This window comes from Pantherophis guttatus, chromosome 7, assembly GCF_059756535.1.
Source record: "Pantherophis guttatus breed Tessera chromosome 7, ASM5975653v1, whole genome shotgun sequence".
In the NCBI taxonomy this organism is placed as follows: Eukaryota; Metazoa; Chordata; class Lepidosauria; order Squamata; family Colubridae; genus Pantherophis; species Pantherophis guttatus.
Genome location: NC_142069.1, coordinates 28,928,450 through 28,956,168, shown reverse-complemented (window position 1 = coordinate 28,956,168; position 27,719 = coordinate 28,928,450). Strand labels below are relative to the sequence as shown.

The 27,719-nt window shown below is 39.1% G+C and overlaps 1 protein-coding gene across 2 annotated transcripts in view; it reads right to left on the bottom strand.

Annotated features, from left to right (window-relative positions):
* The window catches only part of CYTH4 (cytohesin 4), a 42,535-nt gene extending 16,621 nt beyond the window's left edge, over positions 1-25,914 (bottom strand). The window contains exons 1-8 of one of the 2 annotated variants that reach the window (XM_034403029.3): positions 25,820-25,914; positions 13,188-13,270; positions 11,598-11,662; positions 9,528-9,594; positions 4,643-4,761; positions 4,434-4,514; positions 3,010-3,122; positions 542-690 (exon numbers count right to left, since the gene is read on the bottom strand). In XM_034403029.3, the coding sequence (XP_034258920.1) occupies positions 542-690; positions 3,010-3,122; positions 4,434-4,514; positions 4,643-4,761; positions 9,528-9,594; positions 11,598-11,662; positions 13,188-13,270; positions 25,820-25,838 (696 nt within the window). In that variant the 5' untranslated portion in view covers positions 25,839-25,914. Of the gene's footprint in view, positions 1-541; positions 691-3,009; positions 3,123-4,433; positions 4,515-4,642; positions 4,762-9,527; positions 9,595-11,597; positions 11,663-13,187; positions 13,271-13,515; positions 13,655-25,819 lie in introns of those variants that run through there. The other variant, XM_087873859.1, reaches the window with a different exon arrangement.
* Between the last annotated feature and the right edge of the window lie 1,805 nt (positions 25,915-27,719).

The window sequence follows — 27,719 nt, the reverse complement described above, 5'->3', positions numbered from 1 at the left end:
CTTCTCAGCAACAATTCAGAAGTGGTTTGACATTGATTTTTCCAAGTTTTTTTTTAAATTCCTTATCTAGCCTACACCCTTGTACTTTCTTAATGTTCCATCCAAATCTGACAAAGTTTTTTTTAAAAACTAAGATCATCTGGATGGAATTCTTTACTTGAATATGTGATGATTTTCTTTTGTGTCTCATCTCACGTTCTCCTTTCATTTGTTAGGATTTAATGTAATTAAAAGTTGCCAACCTGGTCTACAAACTGTGACAATCAACCTAGCTCTTTGGGGTACTTGGCAATAAATTAGTGTATCTTCTTTAGACTTATGACAGTGTATGTCTAATATGCTCACAGTAATTTGTTTTTTCTTAGCAAACAATGCTATTTGTAGATACAATTAAGCAAATTCTCCTATCACTCCATGAGTATGCTGGGGATAACTGCATTTCTGAAGTGTACACAACCATTAAAACCACCAGAAATCTTTTAGCAAAGGTGTGTTTATATCAGTAAAAGAGATGACATTTTTAGTTTATTTTTTACTTTACCTTCAGAAGCACTTCTTGAAGATCTGCTCCATTATTGATGCCTCTGTTCATGGACATGAACCGCTCAAATGGAGGCTTATCTTTGACATTTGGATTGTGGAGGCTGGTATTCAACATGATGACTGAGAATGAAAGGATGTAGCAGGCATCTGACAAAGAAAAATCTAGAGTTAATAGCTGACTAGTGGGTTTCTGAAAGATATAGCTTAAGTAAAATTTTATATATATAATCTTAAAACAGCCCAGAATCTTCTGGAGTTGGCAGCCATAGTAAATGTAAATAAGTAAAACAGTAACAGTAGGTTCTAACCCTTTTCAAAGATATTGTGCTATCTTAGGTATTGGGGAAAAAAAATACCAACAGATGAAGAGTTAATTAAAAAAATCTTGGAATGTGCCGAGATGGACAGATTAATAAAAGAACTTAAAGAAAAGGAGGACACAGAATATTACAAGATTTGGCATAAATGGTACAAGTGGTTGGAGGAAAGGAAAAATGAGAAAGAAAAATCCCTAAACCCACTAGTCAGCTATTAACTCTATATTTTTCTTTTTTTTTCTTTATTTATTATTTATTATAACATAAAACAACAATACAAGACATACAACATATATATGAATATTCTTTTTACAGCGATTTCGTGATGATCTTTCTTTATTATTCACAATTTCCCCTTATTTCTCTTTATATTATTCCAATTTATTACTTGTCCCCTTCATTTTATTTACAATATATTTCTCGTCATTCATAACAAATTCTTAATTCTAATGCTTAACTAATGCTTTAGTTTTTAACATTTCTAACTTTACCTAAATAAGTAAAACAGTAACAGTAGGTTCTAACCCTTTTCAAAGATATTGTGCTATCACAGGTATTCTCTGTCCATCTTGGCACCTAATAATTTTTGCCTTTAGTTCCTTAATGGCTTGTATAATTTTCAGGAAGTCCTTTTTATTGTAGGGGTGCAGAACATACTCTTCCATGTTAATACTTATCAGGATGTGATCAGTGTTATCCTTATCTTGTTTGTTGCTTTTAATTACTCCTTAACAATGAATTGAAAGTAAGGTAATGGAATCCCTACGGGTTTTGCTCTGCTGATCAAAGCAGACTTTAGGAGTGGTGCTCATCTCCATTTCATTAAGCCATTGAGCCAGCACTGTCCAAAGACATTTCTGTGGATCATGTGGCCAGCATGACATCACACCACAGCATGAAGTGTACAGCAAAACATGGAAAACTATTACCTTCCCACAGAAGTGGTACCTATTTATCTACTCACATTTACATGCTTTTGAACTGCTACCATGTTTCCCTGAAAATAAGACCTATTCAGAAAATAAGCGCTATGAATGTTTTCTGTGCATGTACCCAATATAAGCCCTATCTCCAAAATAAGCCCTACTTAAGCACCTGTGTAGCCGGCTGTCTGTCCATTCCATCTGGTTACTCACGGTGCTGCTGACACAAGGTGACGTGAAGCAGGGGGTGGAGCTACCCCACGTACACACCAGCTTACCTCAGGGCCCCCACAGCCAGGCCATCCACACCCCAACAACTGCCTCACAGCAGCAACACCAGCAGCCATATGCAGCAGGAACCCATGTGGCTGATGGCCCACTTCTTCTGACACCAGCACAGCACCGGAACAGGAGGTTGAGTGATGCACCAATGCTGCAGCCATGAGGTGAGGTGCTGCTCCACACACACACACACACACACACACACACACACACCTGGCTTACCTCGGGGCACCCACAGCCAGGCCATCCACATCCTGACAACTGCCTCGCCTTGCAGCCACAGCACCAACACATCACTCAGCTTCCTGCTCCGATGCTACACCAGTGCCAGAAGAAGAAGTGGGTCGGTGCCACGAGGCAAGGCAGTTGTCAGAGCATGGTTGGCCTGGCTGCGGGGGCCCTGAGGTAAGCTGGTGTGTACGTGGGGTAGCTCCACCCCCTGCTTCACGTCACCTTGTGTCAGCAGCACCGTGAGTAACCAGATGGAATGGGGTGCGGGGTGCATGGGGCAGCTCCACCCACTCACCTTGCGGCGGCAGCACTCAAAATAAGACATTCCCAAAAATAAGCCCTAGTGCTTATTTCAGAGCCCAAAAGAAAATAAGACTGGGTCTTATTTTGGGGGAAACACAGTAGGTTGCAGAAGCTGAGGCAAGTGATGGGAGCTCAGTTTATCTTACAGTAGTAGGACTTAAACCACTGGAGTATTGACCACCTCCAGCATTTTTTAATCCACTGAGCCACTCGATGAGTTGAAAGGCAGTGCAGAAAATATGCATTAACTGAAGCAGCTAGATCTTGGGCTTGAAAATTAGTAGATAATACAGAAATAGTATAGACACATTGATTTGAAGCACAGATTGAAATCAGACAGGCATCTCTATCCACCCTATTAGGACTAGTGTTTTAGTATCCTAAATAAATATCTCCATCCATCCATTCACCTGTTGACTGAAAAATGCCTGGGTTACACTGACAATACCAATTGGCAAAGGCTTCCATCATACGGTCAATCTTCTGGGCTTCTCCAGGCAAACGGAAGCTCCACAAAAACTGCCTGTAAAGAAAACCATATATTCAGAATCTTCTGTCAGAAAATGTCATAGAAAATAGAAATTTTACCCTTATGATGTTTCAGACATTACTGAAAGCATGGTTAGTCTCCTAAGCCTTGGTAAAGGTCAGTTGTTGGAACCCAGTGTTGTTTTTCTGGTGAGGACATTTCCTCTTTTATATGCATTTATTTTTTTGTCTTTTATTTTATATGTCTCTGTTACATATAAATTACCCAGAGTCACTGAGGAGTTAGGTGGTCTTAAAATTCTAATTAATAATTAAATTAACAATTCTACTATTTCTGGTAATGATTTTCATCTGATGATTTATTAATTGCATAGATATTTTGAGTTGGTTGAAAGGAAGAGTACAATCCTTTCTTTTTGCAACAAACTGAAGTGCGAGTTAGAATTGCGACTTCACACATGTGACCTAGGATTTTCTTCATACAAAGCAGCTGTGTTCATCTAAGACAGTGTTTCTCAACCTTGGAAGCTTGAAGATGGGTGGACTTCAACTCCCAGAATCCCAGAAGCAGCACTGGCTGGGGGATTCTGGGAGTTGAAGTCCACCCATCTTCAAGCTACCAAGGTTGAGAAACACTGATCTAAGATGTATAACCAGTTCAGTTATGAAACTAGAAGCTACATTTCCACAACAGACTAAAAACTGGGTTAGGTTTCATGGCTTAGTTACTTATTTTGTGTACTTGAGCCATTTGGATAGCTTCTGGTTCAAGTTATGATACAAGCTCAGTAACCATCTTGTGTGAACACAGCCAAGTGCTAAACTATTGGATGGATTTCTCTTCCATGCCACAAATTTAGAATCATTTTTCACAATGGCAGAGTCTTGAATCCTTACTGGTTTTGCATAGCAAGGCTGGAATTTATCTACATATATATGCATAGAAGTGGAACAAAAACCACGTAAGTGCATGAGAGAATGTCTCCATTTCATTCACATTGGCAGCATCTCAGTTGGTTCCCCTCTAGAGAAGAAAAATGAGCATCAAGCTCAAAAGAGAGCCATAGAATAACAGAGTTAGAAGGGATCTTGAAGGTCTTCTAGTCCAACCCCCTGCTCAAGCAGGAGACCCTGTACTATTCCAAACAAGGGGTTGTCCAGACTCTTCTTCAAAGCCTCCAGTGATGGAGCACCCACAACTTCTGAAAACAAGCTGTTCAACTCGTTAATTGTTCTCACTGTTGGAAAATTTCTCCTTAGTTCTAGGCTGCTTTTCTTCTTGATTAGTTTAGTATCTAGCACCTAGCCTCAATCTTTAAGTTACTTTGCATGTTTTGGAACTTACCGTAGTGCTTGAACAAGATTGAGATTGGCAAACTGGTGACATTCTACAAAAGCCTGGAGAACTTGGAGATTCAGTGGATCCCTGGCAGGAGAACAGGAGCAAGATGAGAGACATGGTTTTTTTCCCCCACCCACCAAGCATATTTTCCTCTGTGGCCTGAAGGCCAGAAGTGAAACATAGATGTGTTTATTCACTGACAATGCACTTACCTTTGTCCCAGGTAATCTCCTATGGCTGTTTTATTGAGTCCTTCTCCCTGGTAAAGAAATTTAGCAACTTCATGTGCATCTAAGGAGAGTATCTTGTGTTCAACCAGATATTGAATACCCTGTTTGGGAAAACAGAGGAGTCCTATGAGTTAACTGTGAATGGACTGTTGGTTTCAAGAAATAAACAAGAACATGTAAAATAAGGGACTATAACAATGACTGATGGTTATTGGTATATGAACAACTTAGCTTAACTGGTTCTAGTTAAATAGTACCAGTTCCAGTTCTGATCACCACAATACAAAAAAGATGTTGAGGCTCTAGTCTAGAAACAGTGCAGAGAACAGCAACAAAGATAAGTGCCTATCAAAGAGAAGGATTAGGAGGGTCATGATAGCTATCTTCCAGTACTGAGTGGCTGTCACAAAAAAGAGCAGTTAGGGTTCTAGAAGTTGAGGATGCTCCATCACTGAAAGTTTTCAAAAAGAGATTGGACAACCATTTGCCTGGACCGATAGAAGATCTCCTAATCGAACAGGAGGTTGGACTAGAAGACCTCCAAGGTCCAAACCTGTTATTCTATGTTCTTTGTTCTATGACTTGAATTTATTTTAAGCCATGAATTATCCATTATCTCAAGACTCAGGAACATTCAGTTGCCTAAAGAAAGAGATAATAGGTTAATAATTTCTTCTCTGTGTATTTTAAGATTTCCAACAGTTTTCTTTCTCAAAATTCAGCTACAACAGTTGGGCCATATGTTCCTAGTAAGCAAAGTATAGCTGGATTCCGGAGCTCTGCTTTAGGCCCTGTGATTGTTGGAAATCAGAACTGAGATTTCTTAAGAGATTTCTCTGTGATGACATCATAACCATAGAATTCTCTTTCATGCATAAGTAACTTCCTTAATTAATTGCATCAATTAAGTGAAGATATTTTGTTCCACCAGTTCCTTATTGTATTTTTAAACGTGTTCAACTGTCTTCAACTTGCAGCTGTGTTTACAGTAGCACTCTTCAATGTGAAGGTAAGTGGGAAATGGTTCTCAGTGTTGATATTTTAGTGTTTACACACACATTCATATTTGAAGAGGGGTTGTAAATAGGGCTGGATATATTTTCTAGTTGAACTAGTTTTGCATGGGTAGGTTCTTTAATAATAACCTACAAATTGATCAGAAATAATAACACAACTAATAAAGTGATCTTAAAACACAATGGATATCAATCATCCTATCAAATTAAAACTGCAGAAAAAACAATTACTACCAACCTGCCTTCCATTGAAGACCTGTATACTGCATGAGTCAAAAAGAGGGCTGTGAAAATATTTACAGGCTCCTCGCATCCTGGACATAAATTGTTTCAACTCCTACCCTCAAAACAAAGCTATAGAGCATTGTACACCAAGACAACTAGACATAAGAACAATTTTTTCCTGAATGCCATCACTCTGCTAAACAAATAATTCTCTCAACACTGTCAAACTATTCACATTAGGCTGCATTACTATTGCTATTGGTCTTCTCATCGTTCCTGTCGCCCATTTTGTGACTGCATGACTGTAACTTTGTTGCTTGCATCCTTGCGATTTATATTGATATTGATTGTTTCCTGATTGCTTATTTGTATCCTATGACTATCATTAAGTGTTGTACCTTATGATTCTTGATGAATGTATCTTGTCTTTTTATGTACACTGAGAGCATATGCAACAAATACAAATTCCTTGTGTGTCCAATCACACTTGGCCAATAAAGAATTCTATACTATTCTATTCAAATTGTCCTTCGTGTTTTTTCTTAAAGGCCTTGTTCATATTCAGCACACCTTTACCCCATTGTAGTAATGTAGGCAGCTGCTTTTCTATTAAGATTCTAACTACCATTTAATGATTGAATGGTCACTTTTGACTGTAGTGTTGTTAGTAAGAGGAAGTAATTACCCTGAAAGTATCAGAAAGAAATAGTTCAGTGTGAAGTGCAATTCACAATGGGTTACAGTTAGTGGAATGCACAGAGATAATTACATCTAGAAAAGAAAGATAAGGATAAAGACAACCTCAGTTCCATCTTTGTGTAGGCAAGCCTGGTTGTGACAAATAGAAAGAAATATGGTGAAACCAAAACATGGGCATGTATAAAAGCTCCAAGATGAAATTAGCTGCGGTTAACATAACTGTTCATTAGTAATTTTGATTTTCCATTTCAAGTGTAAGCTATCAATTCCAAAGAAGGGAAAGACGACTGGAGAAAATACCAATGCACTCTTCATTCATTTGTTTGTTTTAAGGAGGCGGATGTTGAAAAGGATGGACCCGGACCACAAAAGAGCAGAATATGTTGTGTATACATATTCATTTTTCATCAGAAAGAGGATCTGGGTTGCTTTCTGATCATTTGTTAGAAAGAGGATCTAGATTTCTCAGAGCTGGACCTGCCTTTCATTATATGGCTTATTTCATTTCTTGTAATTTCATAGTGGTCTCATTACTTGGCTTTCAAAACTTTCATTCAAGTTCTCTCATCTTGTCCATTCTGTTTTTCATGTAGTATATTGTGCATAAATGTCTATGGTTGTGGTGAAATCCAATTTTTTTTATTACCAGTTCTGTGGGCGTGGCTTGGTGGGCATGGTGTGGCTTGGTGGGCGTGGCTTGGTAGGCATGGCAGGGGAAGGATATTGCAAAATCTCCATTCCCACCCCACTCCAGGGGAAGGATATTGCAAAATCCCCATTCCCTCCCCACTCTTGAGGGAAGGATATTGCAAAATCTCCATTCCCACTCTGGGGCCAGCCAGAGGTGGTATTTGCTGGTTCTCCAAACTTCTCAAAATTTCTGCTACCAGTTCTCCAGAACCTGCTGGTCTATGGAAATTCTCAGTCATTCAGGTCATGGTGTTTTTTTTCAAGAGGCAACTGGACTTTCTGGTTTTTCTTTGAAGACGTTTCACTTCTCATCCAATATACACCCAATCTATGTATATTGTACATAATTATAAAAATTTGGCTTAGATAATAATGGGTGTGTGGTTTATTTTTTTAAAAGAAAGCAACTAAGAGCCTTTCTCCAAGGCTGAGTTAAAGTGCTATCCATCAATCTTTGAGCCAAAAAGTCAAAAACTTTATTGATGTTAAAGTTGCTGCATCCATCAGTTCTCTATTCTTCTATTGGCACAATGCTACCAAATGGTGTCATCCTTATTCATTACCCATGGGGCATATTAAGAAAGGACTTTGGAGAATTTCTTCCAAAGGAAGAAATTTTCCTTCCTCTTTTTTTTTTTCCTTCTGACCAATTTTAATCGATTTGAACATAAATACATTAAAATCTAAAAAAAAAAAGAAAAAGAAAACCCGGTCCGGTCAGAGAGCAGACGGTTTTTGTAGAAAGTGGATTCTTACGCAGCAAGTATTGCTTTACTATTGTCATTAGGCCAGCCAGTAATACAACGTGATGAACTGGTCCCAGTAAACAAATTACACCTTTTTGGGGGGGTCTTGAAGCCATCTTCATAGAATGAGAGCCGGGGCTGCCGATCAATCCAAGAAGAAGATATTGTTGAACTGGGTTGCGCAGAGTTTCTTTACTTCTTCTCTGCATTTCCTTCTGTTTCTTCTGCCTCAAAACTTACAACCTTTGTTGTAATTTTCCTTCCTCTTATCATCATCTGACTGATAACAGCTATCAATTACACTCTTTGTTGGGGGATAGGGATTGGGAGGAGTTGAATTTTTACCAATGGCTGGTCTCTCAGATTTAGTCATCTTTAGTCAAAATTCACTCTGACTTTGAGCAAATATTTCGCATACCTGAGTTCAACAGGAGCCAAACTATTATCTGACAATGGGGATTATTTTGATATGGGTTTAATGCACTAAATCCACTCTCAAATGGAACAAAAGCTTTAGTGCTTTTCTCGAAGACCATTAAAGCCATATTCAAAAGCAGGGCAAACAATAGATAACTCGGTGGGGGTTATGTCCTGAAATGGCAGAGAGAAAGAGAACTACTTTCTCTCTCCCTCTTAACCATCCAGCCCAAGTACCAACACCTTTGTTTCAGCTGCTATTTGAGCTGGTTCCTAAGATGCACATTGGCTTTGAGACATGGTGGGCATAAAAGTAATTCCTTCCTTCCTTTCCTTCCGATGTAGTTCGTCAGCAGCCTGCGGAGCTGGCAGCAGAGTCGGACAGCGATGAGGCTGAGGAAGAACAGGGGCCAGTCCTGGAGGGCTGTGCGTCAGAGGCAGAGATGGGGCCAGGGTCATCGGGGAGTGATGTGCGGATTTTGGAGCCTCCAGAGGCTGACAGTAGAGAGGCAGAGGAACAGGAGGAGCCTGTTCCTAGTGCACGTATGAGAAGAGCTGCCAGAAGCCAGGAGCAGCTAAAGCAGAGAGGACGACTCAGGAATAGGGCCAAGAGATGATTGGCCCCTCCCATAAGACTGAAAAGACCAGCAATGGCTCTTGGCCTCTTTGCCAGAAAACAACTGTTGAGAGAATTGCTTCTTGTTTGGCTGTAGTTATTTCTTCTGTTCCTGAACTGTTGCCAAGAAAAGCCTTTGGCAGTTTGCCTAATTACCCCAAGGTCAGAGATAACTAAAGACTGGTGTTTTGAGGACTTTGCTTTCATTTAATTTAGAATACGCTGAAAATGAGTTAATTCTCAGCTGTTTTAATAAAATCTGTTTGTTTTTTGGAACTGTTTTGCATTTAATATCTGCTACATGGCCTGGGTCACAACACCTTCCTTCCTTCCTTCCTTCCTTCCTTCCTTCCTTCCTTCCTTCCTTCCGTCTGTCCGTCAATCAACTGTTTGAAACATGAAAGCTGAGATTGTCAAGGACCTCAATCTTAAATTAAATCTGAAAGACTTGTTCCTACCTTAACAGGATCCATATTGAATTTCTTCCGTCCAACGCTCAAGTTCTTATCCCTTTGAATAAGTTTGCTGCAAATATAAAGATAGGATCAGAGCACAGGGAAAAACAAAGGAAAGCCACTTTCTCTTTTTTCTAGCTGTTTTTTTGCTAAGTCCCCAAAATATACACCAAACTTCCCTCATTGGATGCATTCAAGTTCAGTTTATACAACTGATTTACTTAATTTTAGGCACATTAAATCTCAGTTTTATATTAGACAAAATATAGGTACAAATTAAACATTACTAATTTATGAAATAAAAGGAACAGTATGAAGCAGAGCAGATCTCCCCTGGTGTCTCTATGTGCCCATTTTATGGAGCTTTTCATGCAAAAGGTTAATTAATTATAAGTAATATTATAAGCAATAGAACCAGAGTCAGTTTGGTCTAGTGCTTAAGGCCTCAGGGTAGAAAGCCAGAGACTGTGAGTTCTAGTCCCATCTTAGCCATGAAAGCCAGCTGGGTGATCTTGGGCAGTTACTCCCTCTCAGCCCAACTCACCTCACAGGATTGTTGTTTGTAAGGAAAATAGAAGGAAGAAGGTATGTTGGATATGTTTGCCACTTTGAGTTATTTATAAAAAATAATAAAGCTGGTATATAAATAAATATTTCTATTCTATTACATACTACTACTTCTATAGTATAGTATAAATAAGACATATACTACTCTTGGTCTCTGTAATCTTATCTTTCAAATCAAAGTTTCTATTACATATATTGTTTAGAAGATCACTTTAAGCACTTGTTTGGCTAAGTATTTTTGCAATTTTGGCTTAGTAATGTTTTCAAGGAAACTAGGAAATGCTGTATGATTGATTTGTCAAGTTGATGGCATATAATTGTTCATAAAGATATGCCTATCCTAACCAAATAAGCAAAGCAAAATAGCAATTTAAATGTAGAATTTAAAGAAGAAACATTTTGCATTTTTGACTAGTCTGGCTTGAAAAAAACATTAGATTGCTTGTGTTCCTTGTGCATATAAAATCCAGCTGTTTTTTTGGATCAGTTTCTAATCCCCCCATGGAGCTCTCCCAGGTCCTGAATACCTGATACAGGCAGCCTGTAACTAGTTTTTTTAAAATAAATAAATCCAAAAACTGCTGTTACAAATTGTAGGCAGAGTTAAATGACAGAATGGCAATTCTCATTTCAGACTAACAGATTAATCAAACAGACATTAGGATGCAAAGCAAGCTGTATAACTCTGAGTGCTCTTAAGTCTCAGCTGCTGCAGCTTTTCCCTTAGCGTATGTTGCTTAAAATTCAGTGTTTTTAAAACTTTGGCAACTTTTAAAATATATGGACTTCAACTCCCAGATTCCCCAATCAGTATTCTGGATCATGGTTAAACTCAATTCTTCACTAATTTAACTAACATAGTAAAAGCTGTTGTAAATGTTTCCACATTTGAAATGTGGATTTAAGATGGCTGTTACGTATAAACTGGGTTAATAAAATCACAAATGAGGAGGTGATAAGCCACCTGGGAAAGCAAAGGGAAATAATCAAAGCCATTAAAAAGCAAAAGTCAGAGTATTTTGGACATGTGAGGTGACACCCAGAAAAATACAGCATCCTTCACTTAATCCTCCAGGGAAAAATTGAAGACAAATGAGGCCCAGGAAAAAGGAAAACATCATGGCTTGAAAACCTAAGGGACTGGTTTATTTATTTTTATTTATTTATTTTGATTTATATGGTTTGAACAAAACTCAACAGCACTTTTTCATACAGCTGTTGACAAAAATAGGATTGCCAACATGATCGCCAGTGTCCAATGATGGACATGGCACAAGAAGAAGAAGTAGTAAAGGCTGTTAGCTGCAACATGAAATGCCCTTTTTGTATAAATTATTTGCAAGATCCCTTGTATTTACGGGTAGCATGAAAAAAAAAAAAACCTTTTCCCCTTCTATATACAAAGAGAACTTCTATGTGGAACATCCAACATTTCCTCATTTTGTTTTATATACTGTATATTTACTGTATGTATGCATGTATGTATGTATGTGGCTGGCACCTCACCATGATTGTGCTTGCTGGAAATGATCAATCTCCAGAAATATTTCAGCAATCTCTTGATTTATTTTCTGGAAGCAAGAAAAACAATGAGAATGAATATAGGGAGAAGTCAGTGACCACACTGAATGTTTTCCAAGTATTCTGTAGAGAAGATAAGGTGGTCAAAAAAAAAGACCAATAATTACATGCCAGGTAAACAGATACTATATTTTTCGGAGTATAAGACACACTTTTTTCCCTCCTAAAAGAGGCTGAAAATGTGGTGCGTCTTATACTCTGAATGTAACCCCACCCACCCGCCGGTCCTCACCCTTCAGCCTCTGCACAACCTCTTCCTGGCTGCAGAGACTGCCACCGACAATGGGGCTCTGCATGTCATATTTTCAGCTTCCAAACGCTCTGTTTGAGAGCCCTTCAAGGCTGCGGGGATCGTCAAAGCACATTGCTGCCAATTACTGCCCAAAAACGCGAGATGTTTGGAGGCTGAAAATGTGATGTACAGTGCCCAAAATGGCTACCCAGAACAGCTGCTGCCTTCTCTTACCCCTTCCGTGCTTCACCTGTTTTAGTCACTGGAGCTCCCTCTGGCAATCAGCTGTGCTTTTGAAGCTGTTTTTCAGCCCCAACACGAGCAAAGGGATCTTCCGTGCTTTGCCTGCTTTTCTAATTGCTGCTCCCTCCCACGATCAGCTGTGCTTTAGAAGCTGTTTTTAGCCCCAACCAGCCCCAACCTCAAAACCAGAGAGAGAACTAATGTGCTTAAGCTGACCAGGCTAAGGATGCTAGCCAGATGAATACCTGATAGGCAGAATTTTTTTCTCTTATTTTCCTCCCCAAAAACTAAGGTCTGCATACTCCGGTGCATCTTATATGCCAAAAGAATACAGTACTTGCATTTTTCAGTCATTTCACTTTGATGCAATACACACATTTATTTATCCTTATAATATCTGTCAAGATATATTGTTATTATGTCCATGATACAGATGAAAAATATATGTGGAAAGGTAGAGATTCTTGAGATCAATAAGTCACAGGCCAAGTAGAGATGGTCATGCAACAAACTTCTAGTAATAATGTCAGGAGTCTTTTCCCAAAAGCATAGTCATTATCCAAATATACAGTTCTATCTCACAAGAAAATACTCTTGACTTTATAAGACTTTTTCTATTACCTATAACCCTATTAAATCCAGGGTCAAAAATTACCTAGCTGCATTATTGATTCAGATAATCCTTCGCTTTCTCTCAGTCATCCCCAACCTGGGGTAATCCAAATGCTCTTGACTAGACCTCCTACAATTTCTACTCCACAGTCAATAGGCATGTGGAATGCGATTTTGCAAATTGTAGTCTACCCCATCTAGTTTCCAATTTCATTTTAAACTGTATCTTATTCCAATTTCATTTTAAACTGTATTTTATTCCAAATTCATTTTAAATTGTATTTTATCCAATTCCATTTTAAATTGTTTTTATCAGATTTTAGTAACAATTTGTGTCTGGAACTCTGCACTTTAATATGGCCCATGAGCTAATCAATAAAGTAAACTCAACTCAACCCATCTAGTTGGTGAACTAAAGTGATTCCTACCTGAATGTCTTCCATAAAGTCTTTCTGATGCTTCTTCATTATTTCTAGCTCAGTCACCTCAGCATCATTTAAGTCAGAAGAATCTGAAAGAGAGAAACTTTTTTATTCCCACTATAAAACACACTGCAATAATAAGAGTAAGATCCCAAATGGCATGTATGGTAAAAAAAAAAAAATCCCAGATACATGTAGATTCTTTCATTCATCTTCATTGAAAAACAGTCAGGTCTAGACTGTCATGAAAGTTTCAGGGGACAAAATTGTTAGATTACTCCAGAACGAAACCCACAAACTCTCATTAACAGAACAAGTAATATAAAGTGCTCACAAGGAAAGAAATTTGAGTCAATGAATGAGAAGTCCAGGTACCAGGGCAAACTTCAACTTCAAGTGGGTAGTCAGAAGATAAGTTTGGAAAAGAAGAGTAACAGTACAAGGCCTGAAGTAGATTGATGATGTTGATCCCAGAAACGGAATTTGCATTAACTAGAAACTTTTATAATGAGAATTTTTTCTGGTTATGCTTCTGTTTCAGCTATTTCTCAGATAAATGACACCATATGGATGTTATTGAAAAGTCTGTTTATGTGCTTTTCATTGTTAAAAGCAGAAGCTGTGATGCAAATCCATGCAGATGCTGCTATTCCTGAGAATTTAAAAGGAGTTCCAGATTTCTTTTCTGGCTTAGATGCAAGGCAAGCTAAACTGATTATTCTTTCCTATTGTTACCATTTTTAGAACATATCATGATGCCTGCTGAGCCATCTTCTCTGAATAGATATCTTCTTCTGGAGAATGAAGTTTGGGAATGAGTAGGGATTTGAATCCAAGGTTTTCAAGTGCTAGTCTGTCACTTGAATTATTCTACTAAATTCTATGCCCTTATCCACTTAATTTTTAAAAATTAACATTGTGGGAATGACAGACCCGTTTCCACAGAGCTGTTTCAAATTCACTTGAATTAAAAACTTAATTTGGGAATTGCTGTCATCATATCCTAATAAAGTGAGTGGTTAAAAATCAGAATAGTGCAAGCAAGAGCATTCCCTGTGACGCTCTGTGGAAGTGAAAGTTGAACTTTGGAGAAGCAAGACAGAAAGCATATTGATGTTTTTGAACTCTGGCATTGGAAAAAATCCATCACAATATCACGGACAATGAAAGAATGGATCATTGAACAAATCAATCTAGAGTTCTCACTCAAGACACATAGCACCAGGCTGACATTATTTTACTTTGGACTCATTATGCAAACATCTAACTCCCTAAAAACATCCTTAATCCTGGTTAAGGTGGAAGGAAGGAGAAGAAGAGGATGATCAGCTGCATGACGGATGGGCTTTGTTACAGTGGCAATGAGTGCACCCTTGGAAGATCTGAAAGACCTAATTGGGGCAGATTGTCATGGAGAAAACCTATGTGGTTGCTAAGAGTCAAAAGCTTGATGGCACATAGTCAGTCAATGAATCAGTCAAAACGAGAGGTTGAGCAAAATAATCTTATGGATGCTTTTAACCAGTGGTGAAATTCAATTTTTTTTTACTACCGGTTCTGTGGGCGTGGCTTGGTGGTCATGGTGTGGCTTGATGGGCGTGGCAGGGGAAGGATACTGCAAAATCTACATTCCCACCCCTTTCCAGGGGAAGGATACTGCAAAATTCCCATTCCCTCCTCACTCCTGGGGGAAGGATATTGCAAAATTTCCATTCCCACCCCACTCTGGGGCCAGCCAGAGGTGGTATTTGCTGGTTCTCTGAACTACTCAAAATTTCCACTACCAGTTCTCCAGAACCTGTCAAAACCTGCTGAATTTCACCCCTGCTTTTAACTCAATACAGCCCTTTTGAATGGGGGAAAAGCCGGGGAAGAGAACAAATAGATAACCAAATGGAATTACAGCAATACATTTAGTGAATGATCAAGTACTTTGTGTTATGAGAATGACTGCCTGTAGCTGTGGAAGAAGAAAGGTGGATCTGTTTTTCTTCCTGCCAGGTGTGCTTATGCAGAGGTTTGCTTTAAAAGCAAGCAGGCTTTAGCTTTAGCGGAGACAGTCTATAAAAAGGTGAGAGTTGGGTGAGTTGCTGTGTGTTTGAGCTGGTATCTGCTCCCATTTGCTCCAGTAAATTGCTTTAATCTTCCACGATTTCTTTCAAGGAAAACAAATCCTCTGTGTGAAGTGCTTGGGTCCCAGAAAACTCACAACATGGAGGACTGCATGAGTAATTTCTTAGCGTCATTTCCATGTATATCCTGAAAGTGGTCCAAATTGGGCAACTATTTTGTTGCGACAGCATACATATGCAATGACAATGAGAGCATAAAACCTAAAATTTATGCCAGGACACCTGTTGTAATATCCTTATCTACATATATCTTCCTCCCACTTGAAGGGAGATTAAGATGGTAGAAGATTTTGAAAGAAATGGAGGCTTTATCAGAAGCTGTCCATAAATCTTACTCTAGGTTGTGCACAGTTTCTGTTTAGTTCTCAGAAACGGGGTGGCTGAAGTCAGAGATAAAAGCCACAAAATGGTTTACTAAAGAAGCAGAAGTAGCAAGGCGTCAGAGTGGCAGTGGAGGATAATACTACAGTTAAATCATGAATGCTTAGCAAATATTTGTCTATTAATGAGAAACAGCTATTGTAACTGCAAATAAATGTATTTATTTGATGTATAAATTGTACCATTTATGAGGCGTTCACTCTAATGGAGAATAAAGGTATCACAGAAGCTTATCACACAAATGTAAATGTCAGATCTCTCTCTGAGGGTTGTGCTTTGCTTTAGCTAAATACTGATATTCAGAATGGACCTTAGTTAGTTTAGGGAAATTAATGTTTAGCAGGGGTCAGGATTAGTTCTTCCATTAGAGAAAATGAGGTGGTTCATTTCCAATAGGAGTTCTGCAAATTTAACTCACAGTGGTTATTGTAATTATTAGGACATTTTAAATCGCACTCACATTGGTTTATTTGATTGGTCTCTGCTACATGAGAACAAATATTCTTTGCAAGCACATTCAGTAATTTAGTAGCACATCATTTTATTTTTGTCTTGTTTTCTTCTGTCAGGGTAGAAAAAAGGAAGTTTAATCCATTGGTCCTGGAAACTCTTTCTCTACTTTGTATTTCACATGCAGATTATTGCTAAATATGGTCAGGAAAAGGGAAGCCACCACCTAGACCCAAGGTGAAATTTGGATAGGAAAAAGGAGGGAGAGGAACAAGAATCCCATTCAACATGCCCTTTTTTGCCTTGGCTAAATTTTTAAAAGAAAAAAAGAGGAAGGCTGATGTCTAATTATTTTTCAGAGCCTTGATGTGGAGCCTGACAGAAATGGTGATATCAACATAGAAGAAGGACTGGGTTTTTTTTTTTAAATGAACTTTTGTCACTGGGAGAGGCTATTGATACATGACATTTAAAAAAAAAAAACTTCCAAGTTTGCGTTTTTCCATTGAATTTAGCAGTATGATTTCCGAACAAAAAAAATGTTCCAAATACACTCATAGATTGCACAATCTCTGTTCTAGAGCAGAAAACATTTACATTCTCATATTTTTCATTGGCATCCAGAGATAATTCATTTCCTAATGTTTACCAAAGATTGAAGTCAAACTCACCTGCATTTTTGAGATTTGTTAATTCAAAGGTTTTTAATAGATTAAAAAATAGTTAGCAAGCAATTATCAAACAGGATTAGAAAAAAAAAGTTTGCAAACTTAGTGACTTTTAAAAAGCATCAACCATAATTGGGAAGATGGTTATTCCCATCATGCCCCAGTGCTCAAAACCCATCAAAACCGGCCTAATTTTTAAATTTTTAAATTGTTTAATTTTAATCTGAATTTTAATGGGGTATTTAAACCGTTCGGCCAAATTATTTAATTTATTTTAAATTGCTTTTAAATTTTGTATTTTGTGTTTTTACCTTTGGATGTTCACCGCCCTGAGTCCTTCGGGAGAAGGGCGGTATATAAATTTAAAAATAAAATAAATAAAATGAATAAATAAAATAAAATCAGAGATTGCTGTCTTGTGGTCTCCTCATTGGGAGTGACTGTTCTAAGCACATGTAGACAATCTCCTATCCCCTCCTTGTCCAGAGAGATTCTGAAGAACCAGGCTACTCACTGGCAATACTCTTTATTGCAGTCACCGGCTTGCTTTTTGTCTTCAGTCTATTATTTCTTCCATTGGAAGTCTAAGATTCTTTCCCCTTAGCCCAGGGGTCAGCAACCTGCGGCTCTGGAGCCACATGTGGCTCTTTCACCCCTCTGCTATGGCTCCCTGTCACTCAAAATGTGCGTCACAACCGCCAATGTGCGACACCTGTCAGCACCTGATTTATTGAGCTTTTCAACCCCTGGTAGGCTAACTATGGATAAATCCAAGAAAAGAAAAGTTTCAGAAGAAAAAAGAATGTTTAATTCAACTACATATGCTAGTTTTGTGGCCACATAGTCAGACACGGGAAGGGTTTTGTGGCTCATGGTGGGTTTTTTTTTTTCTGTGGGAAATGGGGCCAAATCAGTGGTGGATTTCAGCAGGTTCTGACCAGTTCTGGAGAACCGGTAGTGGAAATTTTGAGTAGTTCCGAGAACCGGTAAAAATTCTGACTGGCCCTGCCCCCGTCTATTCTCTGCCACCCAAGTCCCAGCTGATCAGGAGGGAATGGGGATTTTGTAGTAACCTTCCCCTGGAGTGGGGAGGAAATGGAGATTTTACAGTATCCTTCCCCTGCCACGCCCACCAATCCACGCCCACCAAGCCATGCCATGCCCACCAAGCCACACCCACAGAACCATGTGTAAAAATTTTTGAAACCCACCACTGGCCCAAATGGCTCTTTAAGTGTTTAAGGTTGCAGACCAGTGCCTTAGCCAATGTAGAAGTGACATTTAGGAAACTGGCTAGGACAGAGTACTTTTCCAAGCTTGAGATTTCCTATATATTTTATTAAAAGTGCTCCAGACCTGGAATGTACCCATATGCGCATTTTCAACTTCCTCTATAAACAGTTGTTTTCATACATTTCCTCTGAGCAATGTTCTACACAGTAGATACAAGGATCACAGAAAATTGTACATTGAAGGTACAGTTGCAAGGTTTCCTAGGTGAGCCTTTAATCTGGGAAGACCAAACCAGAGTGTTTGCAAAAACAAAAGCAAAAAAAAAAAACCCCCAAAGTAGAATGGCTAACAATGAAGAGAGTTAACATATTAGAATCCCCAAGCCAGTGAAACTGGCAAAACATCCCATCCAGTACATGCATTCTAACCATAGACTGTTTAGTCCAACTGATAAGGAATTTAACCATTCTTTCAACTGGCAAATTCCCTTTAAAAAAGTTTATTCTGAAAGCAAATCTGAGGCTGGAATCCTATACATGTAGAGTAAGTCTTTTGGACATTGCTGGGCTTCTTTTTCAGGAGAAACATGAGTTCTGTGAATGCAAATTTCAGTGAAACTAAAATGCAGAACAAGGTGCAAAAAAGGAACAGAATTCTTTTAACAGCTGAGAAGAACATTTTATGCATAGCCACAGCTGTTAACTTTTCCTCTTCAGTAGTGTAACTATTGTCTGTAGTATATTGTCAATAGTATGACTATTGAAGACACTGAAATACTTGTCTTCTTTTCATCTGGCCACATTGGGACATCTTTTCTTAAAGACCTCCAGAGTTGGAGGCAAGTCATTCCACTGATTCATTGTTCTAAATGTCAGGAAATTTCTCCTTAGTTCTAGGTTGCTTCTCTCCTTGATTACTTTCCATCCATTGATTCTTGTCCTGCCTTCAGGTGCTTTGGAAAATAGATTGAACCCCCTCTTCTTTGTGTCAGCCTTTTAAATATTGGAACACTGCCATCATATCACCCTCTAGTCCTTCTTTTCTTAAACTAGATATACCCAGGTCCAGCAACCTTCTTTGTATATTTTAGCCTCCATTTCCCTAATCATCTTTGTTGGTCTTCTCTGCACTCTTTCTAGAGCACCAAAACTTTTTAATATTATGGCAACAAAACTGGATGCAGTATTCCAAGTGTGGCCTTACCAAGGCATTATGAAGTGGAATTAACGCTTCATGTGATCTTGATTCTAACCCTCTGTTAATGCTGCCTAGGACTGTGTGGCTTTTTTTTTTTTTTTTTTGGCAGCTGCAAATACTGCTGACTTATGTTTAAGTGATTCTTCATTTAGAACAAAATAAAAATAAACAATAAAAATATCCAGAGTTTAAAGCAAAAAAATAATAATATAGGAATAATGGCCAAGGTGACTCACACAGCTACTCATACCAGCCATGTCATGGACTCACTTATGGTATCAGCATATCAGGCTTGATGGCAAAGCCAGGTTTTTAGTGCCCTGCAACAAAAGAAGGGGCAAGTCTAATTTCTCAGGGGATGAAGTTCCAGAGGATGGGTGCCACAACAGAAAAGATGCTCTTCTTTTAATAAACAGGAGTGGTTTAAATAATGCAAAAATTACAATAGCTTGCCGCAAACGTCTATCAAGAATCTTGTAGCTCCAGACCTGAAAGACCATGGTCTCTTACCTGTATACTACTGAGCCAGATTCAAGATATTGATGCTGATGTGCAGAGCCCTAGGTGACGTGGGAGCTAGAAAGAAATAGTTCTTTCTGCATCCTCTTGCTAATGTTTATTTGTTTAATGTAAACTTCCTTCAATATTGCTGGTTTCAGTCTTTGGAAACGTATCTTCATGTTGTCTTTTTATTAGAAGGGGCTTATTGAATGTTAACACATTAAGAGAGAAGAACTCTCTTCCTTGGAGAGAGTTTCCCATTTTCATGGCATCATCATCCCTAGGATGATGACCTGAAAATGGGAAACTCTCTCCAAGGAAGTTAACTGGTGACAACTGTATTGGTACTTCAGTTTCTGTTTCAGGACTACATAACATGTCTATTGTCTACTCTACTCTAACAGGTGTTTCATAACTTACATTGATTTTCAACCTTATTACACATTCTTGGAATAATGTGGGCACTCCACTGGTTCCCAGTAAGCCTCCAAATGCAATTCAATGTTCTGGTTTTGACTTCTAAATACTTAAAATATCTAGTTCTTAAAATACAAGCAGGACTACCTTCTCTGTCTAGAACAATGATGGTTAACCTTTTCTGGAGCCAGTGCCCAAAGTGTGCGTGGGATTGCCCAAATACTTGCCAGAGTGCCTGAACCCCAAAATGCAATGTGCATGCGGCCCCACCACATGCACCCCCCCGCATGCACATGCAGCTCCTTCAATGACCCACCCCTGTGCATGCATGCATGCCCCCCTGCACATGTCCCACCCCCCACATATGCGTGGCAAAGACCAGAAGACCAGCTGGCTGGCAGGAGGCACACTGGAGTGACGGCTTGCATGCCATCAGAGACGGTGCTGTGTGCCCCCTCTGGCAAGCATGCCATAGGTTCACCATCAAGGGTCTAGAACCATTTTATATTTGTTTTGACTGGAAATGTTATGGGTTTTGACTTCACATGAAGTAAAGCCAATGGGTGGCCTCAGAATGGCGTTTGTTGATGGTGGCTTGATGGTGGCCTGAAGATCAAATCAGCAGCAACTCTGGCTTCATCCAGAAATGCAATGAAGGTTGGAATATTTCAAAGAGCTTTTGAAAATTGAGGAATGGGTAATAATTCCCAGAATGGGAAAGTTGCATGTGGATCTGTTCTTTACTTTACTTCTTTAGGGCTTGGTGATTGTGTTTGTGAAAAAGGTCTTGAAATAGTAATTGATAGAAAACTGAATGTAAGTAAGAAGTGTGGTATGGCTGCAAAGAGTAGAAATTAAATTTTAGATTGTATGAACAGAACTATATTTCCATGAACTCAGTTTAAAAGTGGCAACTGCGTGTTGGGGGGAAAAATCACTTTGTGACAGTAAGAGAAATTTAACAGTGGAACCAATTACTGAGAGTTGGGGACAGGGAGTTACTAATGATAGTTGCAAAAAAAAAAAAAAAAGAGGAAGAGATGTTTCTCATTGAATTACAGTCACCATAGTTCATATGGTAGCACTATGAGTAGGGTAGCAATGGATTCCAGATGCACAAATTAAAAAGGCAGAAGCTTTACACCATATAAAAGTAACCACTTGCCACACACTGCACATTCTTTGCTATGTATTTATGAGTGATGCATTTATAGCACACTTTAAAAGATGTCCTTTCAGAATGAGTTGACTATATCTTCCGTCCACCAAACGGAAAAGGTTTTCTCCAGAACCTACTGACCAGCACCATACATCACAATATTCAACAGGAAGAAAAGCTCAATAGCAGATCAGGTATTTTGCAAATGAAAGGCTACTCCCTTGAGTTTTCAGAGCACAGAGATACAGATGTTACATTACATCACAAAACAATAGCTGGCTAGCTGTATTGGATAATTTAGTGAACCAATAACATAATACCTGCCTCCTGGTGATCTGTGCGTACATTCAGTCACAAGCATTTTCACTTAAAAGCATAAGGTAATAGATGATAAGAAATATATTTGCCAAAAACCTTGAAAGCTACCACCGGACAATTAGAATTCTTAGTTCTGGTTGAGATGCACTTTGAGATAAGAGTTACTATGTAGTAAGATAAGATGGTTGGCTAATAAATTTTACAAATAAATAAATAATCTGGACATAGCTGAATTGGATTTGTTCTGATAAGGCATCAGTTGACTGGTCAATATAAATGTAGCCCTGCTGATATCAGTATCCTCTTTCCAGTCTTATGTGGCAAAACCCTTCTGGGGGCAAAAAGGACCCCTGGAGAAATGCTATGGATGGAACTTCTTTTCCATAGAACTCAAAAGAACAAAACATTTTTTTAAAAAAATAACTGTAGTTCTCTTTCACAGAGAAATATCAGAATGCATTAATAGAAAATCATTGTATCAGCCATGGAAAGCAGTCCCGACAAGAAGCACATCCAGAAGAACTTGTTCTATTTGATTAAGGTTATATTAATTACAGGCCTACTGGTTACATGAACAGAATTTTGCAAGTTTGAGAGTACATCTCTCTCCTGTTACCTTTACAGCTCAAGAAATTAAGGACAGTCCCTTCTGAGATATTTGTCATGCCCACTTTTCTGCTATCAGCTAAACTTCCCTTTATCTGACTGTTCCGACTGCAGTCCCTGTCTCTCAAGGTCATTCTCATATACCATTACATACTGTGACATAAAAGACTGTAATAAATGCAATTTTCTATCACCCCCAGATAGAGACGTTTACAACATCTAGTGGTGAAATGGTGCATAAAATCAATAGATGTTCTAGAAAGCTGCGTTTAAAATATGTGTCAGGTTTCAATACATACTGTATAAAGTTGGCTGCTTAGAAAACGTATATAACAGAGCAGTCATATAGGTCGCATAGAAATACTTTTAAACTACAAGGGGGAAGAAACAGACAACATCCCTATGAAAACAGCTGCAAATAATTCAATGGGAAAGTTGTCAGAATAAAATGTGAATATATGTGGCACTGCATGGGCCAAGTTTCCAGCAACTAACACATTGTATGTGGCACTGAAATGGAACCAGACCTACTATGGTGGCTTTGGGAGCAGGCAGGAAATTAAGGAAGAAATCTGTGGAGATTACAGTGAATCCACATTAATGTGCTGTTTTGTCTCACCAAGATGCATCATTGCTTTGATGTGATGACAAAAGTGAGACACATTGCTTCCTGCAAGCAGCAAGCCAAGGCCAATCTCACTTGATCTGCTGCTTCATTCCGGTGAAAGCAGCTTCTGAGCATGGACTGTTTTATACTTTCAGAAATTTTCTGAATCTCTGCTTATTGGAATTTACATCTAAATCTGAGCTGTTCAATGTTCTATCCCTACGAGAAAGAAAATGTGATCCTGTAAATTACTGCATATTACATTTCTTCTATTTTGCTTTGTAATGTCCAGATAGTGTTGCTGGCTAGGGATACTGGCAATATCTAGATATTGCCCAGCCATATTGGGAACGATCTTATTTTTAACTAAAACCAGAGATAGTATGAAATTTCATCTTAGCATGGAAATAAGGCCTTCCATTGTCTTTGCTTAAAGCAGGGGTGTCAAACTCAGGTCGTCACGGCAGCATCACGTGACATATTGGGGCTTCCCCCCCCTTCCCTAAACCCGGTGTGGGCATGGCCACACATAACACATCTGGCTCATGGGCTGGGAGTTTGACAGCCCTGGCTTAAAGCTTTTCCCATCATTAATAAATCTCTTTTTATTTGAAAGGCAGAAGAATGTCTTGACTGAACAAAGTTCCTGGTCACATTCGAGCAGGGGAGAAGGATATGTTTCTCAGGCAAGTGTTTTTTTCTCTTTAAGAAGCTGAAACGTTTGATTCTGTTAAAGACAGTAAGCTCTCATGGCCATGAGATGTCATGGGACATCAAGGCACTTCAGGAAAGGCACTTCACTTAGAGCACTGCTGAAGTGAAGCTCTATTTCATTTGGATTTGCTTTTGTAAGAAGCAATATTCCTCCAGGCATGTCTTCAGCTGATGAAGTTGTTTTTAGTACTGGCACAACAGGTCATACATAAATATTTTTACATACAAACCCTCTGTTCCCCAAGCCTTCTGTATTTTAATAATCTAATTTAGGAAGGGAAAATGCATTTTAATTTCATTATTATTAAACTAGTGGAACCCTTGTTGGAATCTGTCAACCTTCTGCCCGTCAATGGTCTAACCTTTGCTAAGAACTATTTTTTTAATGAAAAATCATGACAAAAAGGTGAGATGAACATACTTCCGCTTTAACAATTATGCTTATAATTTTGTGCTCTGCTGAAAAATTATCCTTTTTTAAAAAAAATTATTCTAATTCATTCTGATGAGGGAAAAAATACTCCCAATATAGAAAAGAGAAGAAAGTTTCAGAAAAATCTTGATGGCTGGAGTACGGGATAATTGTGTTTACTGGAATAATAGGATTACTAGGTGGGAGTAACCTTGGTTCTTTTAACCATTCGGAGAGATGGGCTGAAGCTACCCTGCCTTCCCTTCAGTTATATTCTATGGAAGTCAATATAAAGGAACTTGTCTGGGGCCTTTTCAATATATCAGTGACGGACAACTACAAAGAGTCATGAAACACAAAAGAGAAGGGGAGGTGGGGGGTAATCTGTTAGGAAACTGGAAAACAGTCTAGCTGGCTGTGAAAGTCCTCTAAATTATTTGTCATCCATTGTAGCAATAGATTCTCTTTACTTGCCTCAACAGGAAGAAATGTAATACCCTCCTTGAAAAACAAGACTCATACTCAGCAGGGTTATTGGATACAATGAGAATAGTCAGGTTTTTTAATTTCCTTTCTCAGATGGAGAAACCAAAGGTTTTATAGCTTAGAAGAGATACTAACCTTCCATTCCCCCTGTTCCTGAGTAGCTGCCCTGCATGTAGCCAAAGAAGAAATGAGGCTTTTGGAAGAGAATCAAGATTGTGGATGACCCAGCAATCAAATAACTCTCCATTTCACAAGCACTTTCCCTAATTTTTTATTTGGGGCGGGAGCACTAGCTCTGGTCTTTGCATATAGACTTGTTTGGTTTTTAAAACTTCCCCAAAAGGATCAAGTTAGCCATTTCAGACAGCTGATTATAGTTTTCTTCTGTAATTTCATATTTTCTGATCTGAATGATTGGCATAAAACTCCATCTCTGAACAGTGCCTTTATGAGAGCGTGTTTGAAATAAAAGCCTTGACAGTTTGGGCTATCTGATTATTTCTTCTCCAATAGTTCGCCTTTTTCTAAGTTCTTAGCCTGCCTCTTTATAACTTTATTCCAAGATATTATATCTACCTATCACTATCTCAAAGTCACAAGGAAACTTTATTAAGGGCCAAGTCAAAGTACATCTAAGCCTCACCAGCTGGAAGCCTCCTTTCTATATCACCCAAGTGGAGATGAATGAAAAGACATTTAAAAAAAGTTGTATCAAACAAGTCTTCCTGGCCCTTTAGTTCTTTTTCACTTTTACTAAGGTTTTTATATCTTTTTTTTTTAATTTGACTTATATGCCGCCCTTCTCCGGAGACTCAGGGCGGCTTACAATGCGTTAAGCAATAGCCTTCATACTTTTGTATATTTATACAAAGTCAGCTTATTGGCCCCACAAACTGGGTCCTCAATTTACCTACCTTAGAAAGGATGGAAGGCTGAGTCAACCTTGAGCCTGGCGAGATTCGATCTTACTTTAATTGCAGACAGCTGGTGTTAAATTACAGAGCTCTGTCTGTTGAGCTATCCAGGCTCCTCCATCAATCTTTCCATCAATCATTAAGCTCAAATAGTGAGCATGTTTTATAAAGTGATACCAATATCCAAGAGAACACATGCAAAATAATGAAATGATATAGCAGCTAGAATGGTTTCCCTTTAACATATACTTGGCTGAAATTAAGGGAGCAAAACAACAACAAACATCCACCAAGCCAGTTGGACAAACTTATATTCTACCCAGTTGTCTCATTTCTTTTGGGTTGTTTAAGCTGATGAAATTCCTATGGGACAGATCTCTCAGGAATCCTATATCTAGAAAGCCAACACCAAAGTTCTCTATTTCTTTTAAGAGAAGACTTACCAATGAGACAAGCATCCATCCTGAAGATGTCTGAAAAGCAAGGCAGCAGCTCCTCCGATTAGTCTTCCCTTTCTTCAAACTTAAGGTGACTTGAACATAATAATAACTAAGCCAAGTGACTCCACCCTTTGTTTCTGGTTCCTCCTTGAGAGTTCCGATAGATAGAGGAAGCCATTTGCCCACAATTCAGAACTCTGCACAAGTAGTTTGGTTATTTCCTGGAAAAAAAAATGCAAACCCACAGCACTGTTGCTCACACTGCAATGAATGTCTTTGTTAAGAGGAATCTTAAATCACAGAAATATATTCCTCTCTTAGAAGGGATTCCCACCAATTTCAACATGCTCATTTGTAAGTGTAAGCCATTCTATAGTTAAAGCTATCATGCTCAGGAAGAAAATGGTAGCAAACATATGAAAAACCTCAAGTGGTGTGACAATTAGACACTTTATTTGTGTTGCTAATTAGACTAAATCTATCTGTTTTAGGTTTTTGGGTTCTTTCCAGGAAGCCAGAACTAGAAATAAAAGAATGCATCTCTGAGTATTGGTCAGGGGTAGGCTTCACAAATTTTAGCAAGGGGTACTCTGCCCAGTTGCTGGGTGGGCATGGCCATGGTGGGCATGGCTTAGTCGGCCTCCTGCACCATGGTGAGGGGGGGCGTTTTTGCCCTCCCTGGGCTCTGGAGGCTTTCTTCAAGCTCTGGGAGGGCAAAAACGGCCTCCCCAGGCTCCGAAGCCCCTCTGGAGGCCAGAAACAGGCTCATTTCTGGCCTTCCCGAACTTCCAGTAGGCCCGTTTTTCATCCTCCCTGAGCCTCCGTGCACGCCCTGCACTTACCTGCATCCAAAACAGGCTGTATGGGGACTCCTGGGAAGGGCGGGATAGGGTGGGCGGGGCCCAAGAGTGGGATTTGGGAGTTCTCTGAACTGCACAGAATCTTAGCTAGAGGTTCTCTTGAACCTCTGCGGACCCCCAGCAGCCCACCCCTGGTACTGGTATTCTTTTTGTCAGTTAAAAAGAATTGGGGGCTTATATGTATAACTTACAGGGACACTGTGGATAAGATGCTGAGCTTGTCGATCGAAAGGTTGGCAGTTCAATGGTTCTAATCCCTAGTGCCGTGTAATGGGGTGAGCTCCCGTTACTTGTCCCAGCTTCTGCCAACCTAGCTGCTCGAAAGCTCATAAAAAATGTAAGTAGAAAAATAGGGACCACCTTTGGTGGGAAGGTAACAGAGTTCTGTGCGCCTTTGGCGTTTAGTGATGCCGGCCACATGGCCACGGAGACGTCTTCGGACAGCACTGGCTCTTTGGCTTTGAAACGGAGATGAGCACCGCCCCCTAGAGTTAGGAACGACTAGCACTTACATGCGGGGGAACCTTTACCTTTATCTTTATGCATAACTTATTTCTACTTATTCAGCATGAGCATGTTTTTTTTAATCCTATGTAGCGCGTGAACATTCAGTTCTGATAAAATTGTACTGAGCTCACGCCTTTTCACCCCACTTCGGCCTATATTTGGAGCCACAAACTCTGTGTTGCTGTTGTTTTGTAATCCCTTCATTCCTCATTCAAAGCAAGTCGAATGTATTGGACACTTGCATACTTTGTACACCTATCCTGTGAAAAGAAATTTAGCTCCACAAATCCATCAGTGAGGAGCCCTAGACAGTTCTGACATGTTGACAAATATAACTGTATGTATGAAATTGTAGGCTGCCTCTGGCTTCCTGAACAGACCAAGTGAAACAGAAGACCACACTGTACCTTTAATTACATACGTATCTGACATTTCCTCTTCTCTGCACAAAAACTCTTATTTTGCATCCAGCTTCCTAGCTTTCTCTCTAGCTCAGAGGTGTCAAACTCGATTTCATTGAGGGGTGCATCAGGGTT